General features: G+C 37.6%; 1 protein-coding gene across 2 annotated transcripts in view; it reads left to right on the top strand.

Moving 5' to 3' along the window:
• Window positions 1-19410, top strand: part of NADK2 (NAD kinase 2, mitochondrial) — a 32746-nt gene extending 13336 nt beyond the window's left edge. The window contains exons 2-12 of one of the 2 annotated variants that reach the window (XM_084225521.1): window positions 1941-2029; window positions 2381-2469; window positions 3967-4048; window positions 5400-5483; window positions 8661-8797; window positions 9582-9660; window positions 11827-11970; window positions 14063-14118; window positions 14201-14254; window positions 14718-14841; window positions 16630-19410. In XM_084225521.1, the coding sequence (XP_084081647.1) occupies window positions 1941-2029; window positions 2381-2469; window positions 3967-4048; window positions 5400-5483; window positions 8661-8797; window positions 9582-9660; window positions 11827-11970; window positions 14063-14118; window positions 14201-14254; window positions 14718-14841; window positions 16630-16768 (1077 nt within the window). In that variant the 3' untranslated portion in view covers window positions 16769-19410. Of the gene's footprint in view, window positions 1-1940; window positions 2030-2380; window positions 2470-3966; window positions 4049-5399; window positions 5484-8660; window positions 8798-9581; window positions 9661-11826; window positions 11971-14062; window positions 14119-14200; window positions 14255-14717; window positions 14842-16629 lie in introns of those variants that run through there. The other variant, XM_084225522.1, reaches the window with a different exon arrangement.
• Window positions 19411-19683: the final 273 nt, after the last annotated feature.

Here is a 19683-nt window from a genome sequence, read left to right as displayed (position 1 = left end):
GGAGGCTGACAGCAGACCTGGCAATGGGCTGTGCTGTAACTAGCTTAGCCCTGTGTAATCTTTCACTCCCCAGAGCCCACAGGGGCATCATTCAAGTTTCCAGTGCAACACCATGGACTCTGCAAGACCAAGAGATGTCTGGGGTGCACAGGTGTAGCTCAGGAGTAGAAACAAAGGATTTAAATATTTGAGGCAATTAATGGGACATAACACCCAGTATCCCAGTAAACCAATGCAAACAAGCTTTGGAAAAACCTGCAATATTTATCTGGATGTTTTCTGATCATCCACTCATCTGTGTGTGATCATGCATAGCTGGCAGGCAGCTGCTCCCACTGTCTTCCTTTAGTGCTGTTGATACATCCAGGCAGTCTGTGAGTCTGTTGGAAGTGGTTTCCTGATCCCAGCTCTAAGACCACCTGAAGATCTTGTTCCTGCAAATTAATTGCTAATTGTAAATACGCTAAGCGGAACAGCAATGCAGTTCCAGAGTAGCCAATTACATCCTTGTCTGTGACTACTTTGGTGCTGAGTCACGTGCTTAGCTCATGGTTGGATTTCTTGACATGAATGGGTGTCAGATGAATAAAGATTTCATTTCCTGGGTATTGGATTGTGGTTGACTTCAACTGTCATATCCTGACAGTCCTCTCCACTTCTCTCTGGAGTTGAGAAGTCTTTGAAAATGGGATTAGACAAGGCTGTCTGGCACCACTTTCTCTTGGAATGGTATAAAACTTTGAATAAAGGCACTTGAATAAATTGCTGGAAGTAGCTGTTTAGAGCTTCTGGCACAGATGAATTCCTCTGGACAAACTCTAGGAGAAGTTCTGTTTCTCTGCTGATAAATTGGTTTTAACTGTTCAGGGAAAAGGAAGCAGTGGCAGTATAATTGTAGATTAATTCTGTCTAGAAGGAGCATCAGGAGCCTGCTGCTCAAAGCAGGTTCACTTTCACTACGAATGTATTTATAGACTCCTTTTGCTTAACATCCTTTGCACCCTCTTTCTTTCACTTTCTTTATCTCTACGCACACACATATTTGGCAGTATCAGCCCTAGATGAGGCCCCCCCTGCTAAATAAGATAAGGAACATATGGTGACTGAATTACTCGCAGGAAAACTTGTTGCAAAACTAATCTGCAACAAGTCAGTAATCTCTCTGGCTTGCTTATGACTGTATCTATATAAACTGCAAAATGTTTCCCTGGTCTGAAGAGTGTGTTGAGATTAATTAAGTATTCAAATTCTCCAGTTCCCAGGAAGGATGAGACTAGAATGTGCCTACACGTTTTGTCTTGTTATTGTTATCAACTTGTTTGACAAATGTGGTGTAAAATCCAGGGAACAGTATCAAAGGTATTAGGTAGATTGCCCTTAAGCTTTTTTTGATGCAGAGAAAATGTCACCTTTGTCAGCACTTGGCAGTCTTCCATTTGAGCTCAAATACAATTTGAAGGGTAATGCTGGAGGTGTTTCAGGCTCGGTTTCCTTAATTGTCATTCCTGTTGCTTTTTTTTTGTTGTCTGTCTTCTCTACAGCACAATTTTGAGCTAACTGGGTGTTTCAGCCCATGGCAGAAGTATAGTTAGTATAACTGTATGGATTCATGTACACTTTAAATCAGTTGGCAGATTCAGGAGGAGCAAAGTGTCTGAAGTTGCCTGGAAGTTAATGTAGTTTGCTTGTTTGCATATTTGTGTAGTCCATGATTCTTGACTTCTGTGGCCATTTGATTCACTTAATGAACTTAATGAGCTAGTCAATATAACCTGACTGCTGTGTGTATAGAAATGTAATTAATGGAAGGCTTATAAGAATCTCTGCTGAGAGGAAATAACTCTGCTGAGAGAAAATAATGTTTTTTTATAGCTTCTGTTTGTGTTGCTTGAGAGCACTTACTGTACTTAACTTCTACAAAAGCCATTTGTGTCTTGCAGCTTGCCTTGAAAGGATCTAACTATGCTGGTTTGCTGGAACGGCATCGTATTCATACAAAAAATGTGGAGCATGTTGTGGACAGCTTACGGTAAGAATGTATGGATGTGAGGATTTCAGACACAGTGCAAATATCTGTGGATCGTGTGAAACAAAAGGAAGCCTTGTGTTACAAATGCTAATAAAATAGAGTACTGAAAAAAGATGGGTGCAGATGAGCCGTAATTCCTGAAAGAAGTGTCATGTGAACTGGCTCAGTTCAGTTGACTAGCGTGTTCTATTCTCGTCTTGAAAATGAACCAGAAAGTGGTACAGGGTTTGTGTGTCAAGTGTTTTTAAGCCAAATATGACTGCAGTTACTCCTTAGCTGCATGACAACTTTTCGGACGGCTGTGACAAGGAACAATACATGACAGAATTCAGATTTTTCTGAACTTTACAGGAACGAAAGGATAGAAGTTCGTCTTGTTAAGCGTCGAGAGTATAATGAAGAGACAGTTCGGTGGGCTGATGCTGTTATATCAGCAGGAGGTATGACTTTATGGAAGAGAAGTATTTGTTTCAGTGTGTTTTCACAGATATGTTTCTCAAAAATACTTGGCAGTGTTTGAAGGAACAGGAAATAATGCACATTCTGAAAACAAATTGCTAATCTAATTGTCAGAAAATCTGACAAAAAGTAGTGATTATGACCACCTTGTCTACCTCTAGTATCTAAAATTGTAGCCTGTGGTAGTGAACCCCCGTGCATGGCCATGGAAAGGTTTTTCATGTGTGAAACAATATAAACTGTGGAATTTACTATAGTTTTCAACTAAAGAGGATAAAATTCTTGATGTCATGTAATTTTATGTAGCACTAAAACCTACTCGTTGTTTTTTTGGGATGTGAGGTGTAGACTAACATACTTCCTCATGGTCCCCTTGCTCAAACTGTCTTTCTTGCTTTCACACTTAATCCAGTGACTGGCGTATCAAGTTGGATGGTACAGGTAAAAAGTCTGCAGCTTCTGAGCATCTTGTGCCACTGATCAGTGTTTTCCAGATGAACCAACAGAGCAATTAACCTGATTGTTTATCTTTAATATTGGATTGCAGCAGTTCATTCAGTGTTATTTTTTGGGATATGCTGCAAATACAGCCTTGTGTTGCTGGGCTCTGACGTAGTGTTACTCATCTGTGGCAAATAGGCTTGACCACAGCTTTCTCTCTTTCCACTAGTCCAGTTTGCCCCATGAAGAATGGGTAGAAAGGGAGCATCCTGTCACACTCTTGAGGATTTCAAAGAACTTCCCCAAAGTGCCAGTTTGCCTTTGGCAAAATATTTCATGGTTGAGGCAAGCAGCTGGGAAGTAATAATAGATCATCTGAGGTTTTCAGAGCTTTATGTCTTCATGCTGTTCAGAGCTTGTATCTTCTTGCAAAGACTGAATGAGGTTATAGTTTTCTTTCTAACAGACAGGAAAAAATACCAATATCTGGAGAAACCAGTACATTTAAGGATTTCTAATTCCAAGATTTCTACTTATCCAAGACATCTTTTCCAAGTGTGCCTATTTGGGACCAAATAAGACCTTTAAATTGTCTTTTAGAAGGATAACTGGGGTGAAGCTAAAGTCATTGTTTTTATGTGACTCACAGTAACATTTGGTTTTGTTTCCTGTCTCCTGTGGCTTTGTATAGCAATACTTTCTAAAATTACTTTTGCTAAAACATTTCTCTTACTTGCTGATAAATGTACAGAAATTCCCATAAATCTCCTTTAAAGCTTGCTTTTGCCACATTCAATTGCCTGGGCATGTATAGCTGTCAGATAAGTTGTACTTTTTCCTGTCATGTTTGCTATCTCAAATTCAGTTGTCACTACTCTTATTTGATAAGATGTCAGTAATTTTTTGTCCCATTGTATTTTTGTCCAGCTTGCCTGATTTGTTGTTGATAAATGCACATAATGCTAATGCTGGAGTACATTCTGTTTGGGGTACTAGAAAGTGAAGTGACATTAATTTTTGATCTGTTTTCTTTGTAGGTGATGGTACAATGTTGTTGGCAGCCAGTAAGGTCTTTGATAAATTTAAACCAGTCATCGGAATAAATACTGATCCTGAAAGGTAAAAACATATTTGGGAAAGCAATGCTTTATTTAATATTAGGCATGCTGTGCATCTGTTTTTGTGGTACATGAGGCATACCTGTAGCATTTGGCAGCTAAATGTTTTTTTAGCAGGTGGTAGATACCAAGGGAATCTTTTAGGTTTTTGGAGAAGTTTGCACAGGGAGTTATCCTGTCTCACCTGAGAGGACATTAAGTAGTATTGGACAAGCATGCCTGTGTTACAGTGCCACAGATGTTCTCACACACCAGTGTAACAGCACTTGCAGCTAGTTAACATGTAGTACTAACCAGAAGTTTGAGGCTAGAGGTGGCAGTACAGAACTTAGGAAGAAGGACTTGGTGGGAGCAGCTAAGTGTGGTGCCTGAACACACAAAACCTTAATTTTTTTGTGAAGAAGGTGGATCCAGTAGAGGCTCTGATGAAGAAGTTTGCTGTTGTTTCTTAACGTAAACCATAAGATACCACAGAAAACTCCTGAAACAATTGTTGGCACATAGCTGTCCTATTATAAACTCTGCAGAAGCTGCACCCACCTGGTGACATCAATCTTTCAGCTCAGTAGATACAATGTGTTAGTATTGCTTGGTTGGTATAACCTTCAAATGGATGGCAAGTGCAACTTAGAATTCACCAAGGCTCTGCCTGCTAAGAAGTCCAGATTTAGATTTCTGCTTATGATATTTCTGATTTTCTTGATTTTGACAGTTAATTTATTCCTAGTACATGAAGTGGAGGCCAAAATGTTTAATTCCTTTAATACCTTCTTTTCCAAAACTTTTCAAATGCTCTGAGTAGCTATCAAGCCTGACTAGTAGGGTTAAAATAACAAGTGCCTTCAAATTTTCACAAATTGTGACTTCCATGTCATGGAAGTAATATGTCACATATTACATGGAAGGGAGCAGTGTCTAGTCTTCTAGTTTTGACATGAGATTCTTTTGCTCTTAGGCGTGTTGCTTAGCTGTTCATGTTGCTAACTTATGTGTAAGTGGAGAAAGTTTTTTTTCCTCACCTGTCCGGTTTATTAAGCTTAAATTGCTTTCCTAGAATGGTGACAGGAACTATACTAGTGCTTGCATAGTCCTGCAGGATTATTAGCTGAACAGACAGTTTTTAGGGGAAATGTGGGAGAAATAGCTTGTCTCAGACACCCAGACTCCAGGAGCTGAGAGCAGTGTATTGTTGCTGATGTGGTACTGTGCAAGAGCAGTAGAGATTCTTAAAGGTCTTAGAAGTGTAGCTTTGCTAGATGTAACACATAGGGAGATTTGTTTTGTTTTGTTTTCCAAAGGTACCAAATCTGAACAGTAATACTATAATTTTCATTGTAATTTTTTGCTACCAGATCAGAAGGCCACCTGTGCTTGCCTGTGAAATACACCTACTCATTTCCTGAAGCACTACAGAAGCTTTATCGTGGTGAGTTCAGGTAGGATTCACTGATCTTTGGTTTCAAAAACATAGAGGAATTGGGAAACATCTAATCATGTGCAATTCCTAAGAAGCAACTGAAGCTTAGTAAAATCTTAATGACTCAAATTGTGAATTCTGTGTAGTTGTTTATAATGTTGAAAAATTAGTTTTTTGGTCAAGAGGGAGACTAAAACTGACTAAAACTGCCAGTTCCAGAAAAAAGTCTTCTGGGATGACCTGCAATAATTGACTTTCACTTCTGACTTAGCAAATTCAAAAATGAGGAACTGTATTCTTGTAAGGGGTATATTGGTTTATGTATTTTAGGACTGTCCTGGTTTAGAGCAAATTTTTGAAGAAACTTTTGAAGTGAAAGCATCTAGAAAGCAAACTCAAGCTGCACGTCCCAGGGACTTTGGAAAGAAAAATCCAGACTCAGATGGTTTGGAAAGAAAAATCTCTTTCAAGAAAAGTGGAAAAAACTGTTTATTTAACAGGCAAAGTACTCCAAACATGATAAAATGAAAGCATTAAACAATGTAACCTCTCACTCTCTGAAGAGACAGCAGATCAGAGAGAGTCCTTGTCAGGGCTGTAGCTCAGCTCGCTCAGTCTCTTACCCGTCCCTCCGGTGCTGAGTGCAGCATCCCGGCCCCGCTGGGTCACAGCTGTGAGCTCCTGGTGCCCTTCTGGGTGTTCAGTCCAGAGCAGGGCCCCTCAGTTCCAAGAAAAGGAAAAGCCACGGTCCAGGCAACTTCTCTGCCTAAGCCAGCTAAAAGCTGACTAAAAGCAAAGGAGAGCTCTGTCCTGCTGTCTGTCCGTGCTGCGGACAATGCAGTCTGTGGGCAGGAGTGCAGGAGAGGGAGTGCAGTGTCTGCAGACAAACCACACGCTTCTTCTCTCCCCTCTGCTCTTGGAACCTGTCTTAGAGGTGCAGAACTTAATATCCAGCATAAACTGGATATTAACTGGAGCAGACAACTAGGGATACAAATATCGTAAAGTCACTCTAGGACAAGTACTCAAAAACATGTAGTACAGTGATGGCCATAAGAATAGAAGCTAATGAAACACAGTTAGGAAATGGTCAGTGTGTTGCATCTGGGGTTTTGGTGATGAGATAAAGTAGCTTAAATTTTGCTGACAAGTTAGTGTAAGCCAAACATTTCTTCATGCTGAATATAGCTTGATGCTTCCAGTACTAAATATTCTTAAAATAGAATAATCTCACTTGATTTAAAAAGATGCAAGAATTTTAAAGGACAGACTAGAGAAGAGGTTTTTTTAATAACTACTTAAGAAGAGACACTGTTCTGTGGTATAATAACTTTACAGAATATTTTTGTGATGACAGACTATCAAACTCAGAAATCCGAAAACAACAAAAAACTATCAAAAGACTAACAAAAAACTATCAAAAGACTATCAAAACCAGAAATCAGTCACTCATGTGAAAGTATATAGCAATTGATTTTTGTTTATACTGGAAGCATATTTGATTTGTAACTTGAAGTGTAACTGTATTTGTGCCATAGAATAGTTCTGAAATTAAAGTAATACAATTGCCAGGAAAAATAACTGAAGAATTTCAATATTTATTGCTAAAGGAACAGGTGCTTTCTATTGACATATTCTAAGGTTTAGAAAACAGAAGCTTTTTAGTCTCCATCATTCTAATTTGCTTAAGTAAAACTTGTAGTGCTTATTCAGATAACCTCTCTTGACATTCGACAATTTTGATGTTTTGTTGGAAACAAAGATATATTTTTGTTGCTGTCATTCCTGTTGCTGCTCATTATGGAGCTGAAACCTCTCCAGAGCAAAACAGAAAGGATTTCTCTAATTATTTTCCTGAAATAATAGGAGATAATAAATAGGAGATAATAAAATAATTTGTTCTTAAGCAAGGATGTGAGCAGGTGTTTCATTTGAGAGTTCTTAGATTTGTTTGGCCCTAAGTAAACTTTGGAATAGGTGTGTAACTGATTCCTTGTCTGGAAGGTCTTCTGGTATCTTGGAGTTGTAGTGGATGGTGTGTTGCCAGAAACTGGAAAAGGGCAATAGGCTTTTTCCCCTTATCCATGATGTATCAGTCAGTGCAAAAATCTATGTTTACATGGACCTTGTAATCCATGAGACAACCAGCCTTATTGATTTGTAAAGGACAAACTATATCATATTACCCACGGTTTTTATCTTGGTGGTCAGTGCTGTACCAGGTTTTCAGAATAGGGGTATTAATAGGAGTACAGTCCCATTTTCTAATTTTGTGGGGGATGTGAAATGTTCTAAGCAGGACCATTGTAAGGAGGCCAGTATAGTGATACTCACTGCATGCTTTCTGCCTGACTACCTAAAATACTTAGAATTTAAGGGCAGATAGGATGTGTAAATGAGACTCCATAAAGATGACTAGAGGAAAAACTAGCAATATATTCATATAAAGCTTAAGTCTCTTGTAATTTTAGGAGAAACTGGTTAATGTCTCCTGGATATTGACAGTATGAAAAGGGAAAAGATGTGTTCATAACACTCTTGTGATTTGCTTTCTTAGTCAAAACTATTGCTATTTTGTTTTATGAAATATCTTAGGTTGTAAGAGGAAAAGGAATTTATATCTCTAGGGAAAAATAAAAAAATTGGAATGTTGTAACATGGCTTTTATATCCATCTCTTGCTTCAAATGAATTCTTCTTAAGCACCCTAAATTCCTAGGCCATGAGGGATTGTTAAAATGAGAGGATACCTGGGGCCTTTTATATATAAGGGGATGCATAGAGCTGCTTTTCTGGATGTGTCAAATACAAACAAAAGATGTCAAATATACAGCATGTATTTCTGTGTAAATTCTTGAGAGTTCTTTATTCCTAAAAGCATTGTATCTGTCACTCATTCACATGCCTCAAGAGGAGAGCTTGTTACATGCAATTTTTGTAGGCTTTTGGCCAGTGTCCTCTTATTTTACACATGCAAAAAATATTAGGTAGCAAATTGGTAAATGTAAAGAATTTACTATCACATATTATTAACTTTCTAAATTCAGAAATTATAGTAGAAGCTATAAAACTTGAAATATGACTTTGAATATATTTAGCTCCTACTCTTAAGATGTCCTGCTTTGAGAGTGGAGACTCTCAGATCCTCTCTAATTTTGTAATGAATATTTCATACTGACTTCTTTTGTCTCTATTAGGTGGCAGTGGCGGCAAAGAATCCGACTGTATCTTGAAGGAACTGGGATTAACACAACCCCAGTGGATTTACATGAACAGCAGCTAAGCCAAGAGCAACACAGCAGGGCTCACATAAATGAAAGATTCCAGGATCAAAGTAGGTGAAAATCTGACAAGAATATAATCACTTTGCTATGATAACTTGGAATAGAAGATAAGGATTTGTAAAAGTTTTAATATTTGAAATATCTGCTGTCAAAATACCTGATCTTTTTTAAAATGCTGTCTCTTAGAGTTGCTGTAAGTATTTGAGCATTTGTGTGTTTGTGTGCACGTGCTAACTTTTAAGTTAGGTTAATTGAGAGTTGTAAAAGCTGGTCTTGGACCAGCAAATAAGCAAATAAAATACTAAATGTGAGAGTCTGTATGTAGATAATTCTTAAACACCTTCAGCTGTTTTCTTTATGGTGAGTTGAAAGATGCATGGTTCTGTGCCAAACCTGTGTCCAGTTCTGCATTTGCTCACTAAGAAGTCCTTGTCAACATGAACAACTTGTTAATCCCCTTTAATTACCTTGTGGTGTGACATCTAATTCTCTGAACTTCATCAGAAATGTCTGTTAAGTCACTGCCAGTGAATTTAACTTGGCTGGAAGTGTGACTGACAGAAGACTTCATTCTGCCTAATTGCCTGTGACCTTTAGGGGTCTGAACTTAAGCGTCATTGCTGACCTTGGTTTAAATATTTATTGTCTCCAGTAAAGGACATTGACTGGCCACAGAGTAAATCAGTGAAAAAATGAGTCCTTGAAGAAAAAGAAGCATTAGGTCTAGAAAACAAACCCAGGCAGCAGAATCTGTCTTCCAGTGAATTGTGAATGGTTTTTGAAAACTTGTGTTTTAAATCCATGTTTCAAAACTTTTATATTTGCTATCTGCAGGATCTGATATTTCTGGCCCACATCTTTTACCAGTGAGAGCACTCAATGAAGTCTTCATTGGGGAATCTCTTTCATCCAGGTATGTATAATTGTTTCTTGTTACAGCAAGGCACAATTGACTTAATTTCTTTTTATGACATAGCAATGGACAATCGGTAATGAGATTTTACTGTCAAATTTCCCTTCTATTCTATAAATATTTAACACTGATTGCATTATTGCTGAAAATACAAAGTGTATTTTCAAAGGTAAGTGCAGTAATGTTGATTTTTGGTTTTCTGCCTCGTCTCTGGTTATTCTTTCATTGTTCCTGACTTTTTTCTTTCCCTTTTATTGATGACTTAAATATCAGCCCTTGACTGCCTAGTCTCCTGCATATCTTCTTAAATATTTTTTCATAAGCTTTTAGCATGACCAAGCAGAAATACCTTTTATCATCACTTCCTTTTCTGCCTTTCTGTCATTAGACACAAAGGGTTTTTTTCTGCTTTTGGCAGAAACCCTGTTATTGACAGAATATAGTTATTTCCTTTGTTGAAGAACTGGTTTGTATCAAATCATGGTACTGCCTTATCCAGGCACATTTGGCTGTCATTTCTGTCTTCAAGATCTATGCAGCCAAACAGTAAGAAGGACATGGGGAATATGACTGGGGCTGCTGTAAAAGACATGATCCTTAGTCAGGATTTGACCAAACTTTTACTTGTACTTTATATCTGTTTTCACTTTATTATCTTAAAAAAACCAAACAAACAAACAAAAACAACAGAAAAGCCACTTTAGAGTTTAACAGCTTGTGTGTGTACAGTGCCTGGGACACTGCTGATGCAAACAGTATAAATGTTCTGTGAATGCTTTGTTTTTTGTCTGGACTTCAGCCTCAGACTAGCAGAAGGAATTAATCTCAAAGAGATACAAATCCTGCTTTCTACTAAATCAAATCTAATTTTATCAAGATTCTAAACAGTTTCTTTAATGTGCAGTGACAGAGGAACAAAGCTGTTTTCCAGTGCTATAAGTGTCACAAGTACATTTTTCTCTTGGTTCCTGTGTATTTGAAAACCACTGAGGAACACAATACCTCCAGAAACAAATCTCTAGAAATAAGTATGTTACTGGGACCTTACACTTGAAGGTTTAAATGTCATAAAGACGAATCTTCTGTTAGTTTCAAATACACAAGTCTGCTATTTATTTAGAAAAAATCACTTTAGGAGCTTCTTCTCAGGTCTTATTCTGCATGTCAGTGATGAAAACAAGTAAATTGAAGAAAAAACCCCCCAGAAAACCTGTCATACCCAGCTTGCAAAAATTACATTAAACTGAATCAAGCGGTGCACTTGTGTTCTTAATTTATTTTCAGTTCTCTAATCTCCCCAACTTTTCAAGAGTGATTACAAAACATGCCTTTAGTTACTGAGAGTATAAACTGTTTGGCACCAAACAGCCAAGAGCTGTGTTTCTAGACTGAAATAATAGCTCAGTAAGTTCTGTTTACTAAGAAAAGTGAAACTCAGTCATGCATAAAACAGTAAATGTGGTATTTCTGAGATGATATCTATTAATCTGAAGCCTGTATCACAGTTTGAATTAAGCCCTTTGAATATCAACAAGTTCAGTTTGTAAATACACTCTTGGATATTCTGAAGCTTGTAGAGAGAAACTTTGGTCTCTAGGTCTAACACTAGGAATCCCCTGACAGATGAACAGTAACACACAGAAGATGATTGTACATCAAGACCTAGTACTTTTGAGTTTTAGGAATAATTTGCCCTGGAGAGAAATGTAAGCCTGCTGTTTGTGTAAACCTATTAATGAAGAATTGGATTTTCAATTACTGAAGTGATCAAGAATTCAGGTTCAATCATGCTATTACTTATTGTTGAAACGTTTAGTGTTCCTTGACATAATTTAATGAGACCAAATCACAGCATAAACACAGGTTTTGTGCAACAGGTATGCAAGGAAGGTAATTATATACAGTTTTATTTGTAAGTCCAGCAAGCCCTACAGATGAGCCACAGAGGTGGTTTTGTGCATAAATTAACGTGAGAAGTGACTGCAGAAAAAGTTCATGCTAGAAATCAGTTTATTCCATTATAAAAACTACTATAAAATAGTTAATCAGAAGTTGCTGTCAAATGGGAAACACTGTACAAAGTCTGTGAAATTGTGATCCAGATTTGAAAGTAGCCCTTCTAAATTGTAATGTGCCTGATAAGGCTGTGTGTTCTGTCTTATTCAGGGAGAACTTTAAGTCCTGCAAACCCAGTTTTAAATTCTCGCTTCATAGGGCCTCCTATTATGAAATATCAGTTGATGATGGTCCTTGGGAGAAACAGAAGAGTTCAGGGCTTAATGTGTGTACTGGAACAGGATCAAAAGCATGGTGAGTACATGTTGCTGCTTTGACAGAAAATACCATTTCAGATAAGCTAGATGAACCTATTTTGGCATATGCATTTTCTCCTTACTGAGACTCTGTTGGGCTGTGGGTAAGTCAGTCTAATACTGTCACTGTCAGTATGGCTCAGAGCTGTTCCAGATGTATGAGATGAGCAGGGCACTCATTACTTGTGGGTATTGAGGGAAGCCTGAAAGGGTGAGGAGCTGTGGCACTGAGACAGAAGTTTGTCTTAAAAGTCATTTCAGTGAAAAATGTGGCATGCCACATGTGAGGATGAGTGGTTGGGAGTGGTGAGGGAAAGAGATTCTGCTGTGACTTGCAGGGAGCATGCTGAAGTGATCTATGAACTACTCTTGTTGTCTAAAATTAAAATGCTTAGATGATGTAGACCAGAAAACTTATAAAAATCTAAGCTCTAAGAAGAACGGGAAAACATGTATTAAATGCAGTGTTAAATGTCTCTGGCACATCTACTGTCCAGTCTCCTTTCAAGCCTCTTTTTTCTTTCACATTTAATTGACATATTTAATTTCATATTTAATTTAATCTCTTTGCCAAAATACTCCCCTTAAAAAAAGATGGCCATATCTACACAGAAATAATAGCTAGAAGTGTGTTAGCTTAATCAGGGGGATAAAATATTTAAACTTTATTTTAAACGTGCTGCAGTACTGCATGTAAGTTCTAATCAATTTAGTTTTGAGATGTGAGAGATGTATTTGTGCTCATAATTTGGAGTTGTACAACAGGCACTGGATTTGTGGGGTAGGCTAAGATGAACTAAAACAGAAGCTTTTAATGAAATTCAAAAATAAGTATTCATGCTGTAACCATGGTTGCTAGGTTTTACTCTTCATTGTAATTCAGAATTTCGTATTCAGGCAGCATAGCTTAGTTCTGGAGTCTGCCAAGGATGAAATTGGCAGACTGCTAGGGAAACTTTCCTAGTGTTCAGTACCTTGGGAAAGTACAGTCTTAATTCAATGCTGTTCTTACACATTTCTTTTGTTTATACACTCTTGTGCTGAGCAAGCCCAGAACCAGGGACCAAGCTCCAGGATTGCCTCTCTCCATTGCTGTAATCTGTATGTGTTGCTGGACTTCTCTAAAGTGAGGCCAAGCCTCAGTGGAATGATCCCCCATAGCCTGTTGTCTAGGGGCTTTCCTGGAATTTCAGACTTCCTGGGTCTGGGAGACATTTAAATGTCCAGGTGTTTTCTGTAGCTGCCAAAACTTGTGTAAAAGGATATCTTGATAGCATCTGCTCAGGCTTGCAGGGAGGCAGTAAGTGTAAGAGAGCCTTGGGCACACCCTCAGCAGTCCTGGGGTCAGATAAGGGTGTAGTGGGTCTGTATTGCAGTCTGAGGTGTTTTACTGCCACGACAGAAGAGCTGGACTGAGAATTTTAAGCTGTATTGAGACCTGGGCATGTGAGATCTTCATGGTACTGCTGCACAGTGGCTGTGGTTAGCACCTACTCCTTTTGAGTCTGGGCAGAGGAGGGAGACTTTTTTAGGAGTTTTGCCTTAGTTCAGACTGAGGCTATGTTGACTTGTTCATCCAAATGTGTTGAATGTAGAAGTGTCTCATCTGTTTATTTTTTATATACACCAGTTCTTGCGAGATTCAAGACCACACCTTAGGGTATAAATAAAGAGGTAAAATATTTGTAAAGAAGTGTTGGGTTCATAGATGAGAACTAAGGGAATAAATCAATTAGCAAGGGTTGGATAGACAGGGTAAGAACACAATCTCTAGAGCTTCAGTTTTTTAATGCAGACTTAATGCAGCAGTTATTGGGGTTTTAAGGCAGGGGGATTATTGACAAGCAGACTACACCCATGCTCTTCTTTCCTGAAGACTTCACTTAATGAATTTTTAAGGTTTACAAGGCCACAGGTAGATGCCAAAGCAAGAGTTGATTTAAGACTTTTTTTTTTTTAATTAACTGTTATGAGCTCACACTTAACAGCAATCTTTTTCCTCCCCAAATGTTGAATTTAGTTTTTCATCAGTGTGAAAGGTTTTTTCCTAAGTTGTACTGCTTAGCAAACAAGACTTCTTCTCTGTCTAGGTCGTATAATATTAACAAGGTTGCACATCAAGCTATTGAAGAGATCCTTAAGATCGGTGAGTGAGCAATGTGGCATTACTAGCCAAGTTCTGTATAGATACATCTGTCTAACTGGGGCTCTTTCTCTCGGCTCAACAGCGAAAAAGCATGGAAGTTTGAATATGCCATTGAACACAGAGCTGGTGCAGAAAGGTTAGTGAAAAAGGCAAGATTTTTTTTTAAAGTATCTTTGGCCAATTAATTTTGTTTATATTCTGTACTACTTACCTTTCAGTGTTTTAACGCTCTTGGCAGTAGTAGTCTTTCTTACAGACATTAATTAGGCACAGTTGACAAACAATGTCTTAATTGAAATGAAAGTTCTTAGTTAGACTTCTGTCTAAATTAGCCTCTTCAGGAGAATGTCAGTTCTCCTAAAATTTGAAACAGTTAATATTTAATCACCAGAAGAGAGCTATTGAGTGTGCATCATGCAGTAGAACTGAAAGGAATTTTCCCTTAAAGTAAATTTTTTTGCATGTAAAGACTATTAAACATCTGTCAAGACTTGATGGTCCCTCTTGATAGAGAAGCCACTCTTCCCTGAAGGAATGTGTGTTTTTGAGAGTAAATAATTTTCTCTGGAAAAACTAATGGCTGACTCCTCTGCTTACAGTAACAAATGATTACAATGAGTCTCTGCTCTACAGTCCAGAGGAACCAAAGATGTTTTTCAGTGTTCGAGAGCCTATTGTAAACAGAGTTTTCTCAAGTAGCCGTCAGCGTGGCTTCTCTTCAAAGTAAGTGTTGGCTGCAATAGCAGAGTTACTTCGTTCAGTATATCTGTCAATGTCTGAGCAATCCAGGACTTTCCCTTGAAGTGTTTCAACATCCAGTTTGTGCTTTGAATGGCTTGAGTATTGTTCTTGTAACAGCAGGATGAAAATGTTTTGTAGTTGTGTTACGGCTTTTTAATGTTTGATCCCTGCACAATCTTACAAAATAAAAGAATCTCACTGTGCCCAGTTTTGGATATGTGCCATTTCCCTCAGTATGAGACACAGGCAGTGAGAGACTGAAATGAATTCAGGAAAGGGCCACTGGGAGGATAAGGGGGTTGGAACGAGTGGTTTATAAAGGAAAGACTCAAACAGTGCTTTCCTTTAGCCTGGAGGAGACAAGACAAGGGGGAATCCAGTTGCTGTCTTCAGCTACCAAAGGATGGTTACAGAGGAGGCTTGAGTTAAACACTTTTCAGAGCAGAGTATAATGCAACAGCCATGATTATAGGATGTAAGATTCTGATTTAAAAAAAAAAAAAAAAAGTATTTCACAGTGAGAATAGTCAGGCAGTTGACCAGGCTGTCTCTATAGATTGTCTTAGCACTATTCTTGGAGATACTTAAAACTTGCCTGGGCAAGGCATTAAGCAACCTAACCCATCTTTAAAGGCTTGCTTTGAGCAGAAGGTGGGACTAAATGCATTTTCAAACTGAATTATTTGCTAATTCATCATTTTAACTTAGGGCACTTGTGCCAGTGGAGTTTTAAATTGAATATTAGGAAAATTATTGTCATGGAAAGGGTTATAAAGCAGTGGAACAGGCTGCCTGTGGAAGTGGTGGAATTTTCATCCCTGAAGGTTGTTAAAAGACATGTAGGCATGGCACTTAGGGACATAGTGGTGGGCTTGGTAGTGCTTGTTTAATGGTTGAGCTCAATGATCTTATTTGTCTTTCCCAATAGAAATGATTTTATGATATGTGGAGCTTGCCATAATTAAACGCGTACAGCAGTTAGTTAAATGATCAAAAGAACTGAACATACAAACAATAACATACAAACTATTGAAAGCAATACAGTATTTCAATTGTAAGTAACTGTCAATTCAACCTTTTATATCAGAACAAATGTTTAAAGGAGCTCTGAGCAAAATTCTTTATTCTGTCTTGTCCAGCTCTAAAAGAGATGCCTTAAATTTTGTAAAATTAGATTTAAACTTTTTAACTTTATTATTAGAGTCTGACATATTTATGTCTTGACAATAAAATGCTGCAGTTCTTGAAGTTGCCTGGCAAGCATCCTGACCTTCAGCTTTGTGTTTGTAATTACTTTTCTTCTCTGTGAATGATTAATGTAACAAAAGATTACGTTAATGTCCAAATTATTTGAACCTTAAGCATTGCTACTTGAAAATACATATTTCACATAACCTGAAGACCACATATTAGAATCTTAAATTAATTGTGAAGTTTTCTGTGAAGTTTAAGTAAATGGGATCATCAGTAGCTTTCTTTGAAAATTACAACTAAGATTCAGTTTCAGCACCAAGTGTTATATTACAGGCTGTGCTCAGACTCTAGGAGCATTGACCAAGTCCTTCAGTCCTCTCTGGACTCTTTCCAAGTCCATACAAAGCACTGCTAACTTGGGGGCTTCTAGTGCTTAGTACCATGCTAAGTGGAGGTTAAGCATTTAGTGACCCAAGCAAAAGAATGTCCCAGAACCAGTTTTATTGTTAAGTGCTTGTGTGAAATACTTCAATTTTTTAACTGTTTTGTGATAACTTACTTGTTGGGTTTTTGCAGAGTCTGTGTCCGTTCCCGTTGTTGGGATGCTTGTATGGTTGTAGATGGAGGAACATCTTTTGAGTTCAATGATGGGGCAATAGCTTCAATATTGATTGACACAGCGGATTCACTGTGCACTGTTCTTCTGGAAGAATGAAGGACCCTGATGTCTTTTGCTGAAACATTTATGGATCCATAGAGGGAAACCATGGGGATATCACAATGCTGCATTATATTGGAAGTTGGCCTTTTCGAATGCAAGAGCATTTGGAGGAAGCTTGAAATGCTTTTCATTCCTTTGGGTTGGGGAATCATTAGCCTGATATTTAAGCTTTTTTTGCGTCTAGTGTAAATGTCTGAAGTGTTACCTCTAACTTCAGTGAAAATTGACATTTTAACTTGTAATGCACACATGAAAACACAGGTAAATGGGTTCAAGTATTAAGTCAGTAGCATTAAATATTCAGATGTACAGTTTTTTAGTAACAGTCTGGGACTGATAAAACTAAATACTTCATACATACACTTTTGTAGAAGAGTTGACTGTCAAATTAGCAATTTGATGCAAGGATATATAGATTTTGGTAAACCATGATGTTGATGTAAAAGAAATGAAAATACAAATCTTTTGTATGCTTTTCAAAAATTGTACAACTTTGTAGTTTCATACAACTTGTGGCAATTTTTTTTTGTTCTTCCAGTATTTTTTCTACTTTGTAGACTTACATCCAGAGTATAAGTCTAGTTTAGTACATCTTAAATGAGGTAGCTTTTAGTTTTCCTGTTTGGCTAGATAGGGACTTGAAACCCAAAGGTTTTCTTGAGCCCTTCATGAAGAGTATACAAATTATAGAAATCATGTTGTAGTAGGATATATTCCTTCACTGAATGGATTAACTGGCAAGCAGATTATCAGAACACTAGTGTGTGTAAGTGGCTATCATAAGATTTGGCCTTATTAAGTTGAATGTTTTGAATTTTAGCTTTTGAATTTCTTATATTTAAAGAAGAATGAGATATGCTGGGTATTAGGAGTTGGAGCCCAAGCTAATACCTATGTCTTCCAGTTTTCCCAGCATGTTTTTACCTTCTCCAGAAAATTTACATTTCCACTCCTATGCTGAATTCCAGTGATATGTAAATGACAACAAATTAATTTCACGTCTCTGCTCATGTTAGGTAATCAAGTTGATAATAGAAAGAAAAAAAAAGCTCTGATTTAAGAAGAGCAAGTGACCTGTAAAGTCTTTTAGAGAAACTGTGAACTGTGACTGCCTTTTGAAATCTGTGCTTATAATTGCATAGATGAGGCAGAATTTGGGAAAAAAATATTCTACAGCAGGAACTCTTCTGCTACATGACTTGAAAATGGAATGTTTTATCTACTACAGATTGGTTTCCAAGAGTGAGTTTTCTTAAAACTTGAATGAAGAGACTTCTGAAACAGATGTTCTCAGGTCTAATGGAAATGTTCTCCAACGTGGCCAATCAATCAGTGTATTTATTGCCACTTGCAAAATGTAAACTGCTCTTTATTGGTGAAGGAAACAGACAAAAGGTTTTTTCCTTCTGGACTTAAGAGTGAATAGAACTTAAAACATAATTTAGAGGATATTGATTTGACCAGATCATTCAGTTCTAGGAAAATGTGAAATTGATGGAGATGTCGGAATAAGCTATCACTGTGTACATTTCACCTTCTAAGTGTGCTGCAGAGTTATTTACACTGTCTGGTTGCTTTGACTGTAGACTCAGAGGGGAAAAGCAAAGTAGCCAAATACACTTTCCAAAGTTGGTAAGTTCAGGAACTATCAGAATAAAGCTCTGACTGTCTTAAATTATGTGCAAAGCTTGTCTAAAGGTAAAGACAAACGTACAAACGTACGAGGTACTAAAGGTACACAAAAGACTAATCTTTCTAAAAGTTGTGTGCACACCGACTAGGATGTTCCAGTTATTCTCAATCCGTCTGTAACCAGTTAGGGATTGTTTATGTGCCTCTGTCATGTACACTAGTCAATATGCTGTTAGGATCCAAAAAATCCTCAAGCCCACCAATGCCATTAACTAACTTATTCCTTCCTAGGACTCTTACCACTCTTGGATTAGATTTAGGTATTGAACATGTGCACAGCAAATCTATGCCAGAAGTCCCAACAACTGCTTATTTAGACAATTGTATGCTGTAAAGTTTTAATGGAGACTGGTTAGTCAGATCAGTAAGCATACCTCTTAAACATGCCTGTTATTCCTTATTATGAACATCAAAACTAAAAGGTAATGTTTTCAGGCCCTACAGCCCCAGAGTATGATCTAGATTAGGACTTAGTAAATTTTCAGTTGAATTCCTAACTTAGCAAAATGGAAGCCTCACCTACTCATGAGTGGCCTCTACTGGTTTTGTCTGTATTTAATTGCAGTTCTGTTGAAGCATTTACTGGTGAATGCTTAAAATTGACTAGGATGATTCAGAAATCTATTATTAATAGGAAACAGTTACCCTTTTTTTAATTAAACAACTGTAGGACCCTTTTTAAGGATCCTATATGATGAAGGATTGCAGTACAGACAACTTACTTGGTAGACACTATTCCAGGACAGTATTGAGTCTTGGTTTAACACTGACTTAATCTACATGGACTGGCAGTGATTTTTGCACCCCTTCTACCTGCTGAGTCAAGTCCATGGTATTTTCATTTAATGCTAGTCTACACTGTGTTCTGCTAAACTAGACCTGTTGTTCTTTGCCTTTTTTTTTCCAAGTGGTGTTTATACATTATGTAATAAAAATTAAAAGGTTAATTGATAAATTAAGCTATCCTGTGCCTGATTTCAACCTTCAAAGGTGTTTCACGTGCTCAGTACCTTCTTACTTACTCTTTCAGGTTGTTTTAAAGGTGTGTGAGCCTTCATGCATTTATGTGTCCTACAGAGACTAATCAATGTAGCAGGCTTGTTATGGCATGCTTAGGGCTACTTATTACACTATTTCCTACCTTAGGGTAGGGTATTTCCTACCCTTAGGAAAGGGACAGTTGAGCACCTTATCCAAAGGGCTTTCATGTCTACTAA

This window comes from Fringilla coelebs (assembly GCF_963513975.1).
Source record: "Fringilla coelebs genome assembly, chromosome: Z".
Taxonomy (NCBI): domain Eukaryota; kingdom Metazoa; phylum Chordata; class Aves; order Passeriformes; family Fringillidae; genus Fringilla; species Fringilla coelebs.
This window is presented reverse-complemented; position numbering and strand designations above follow the sequence as displayed.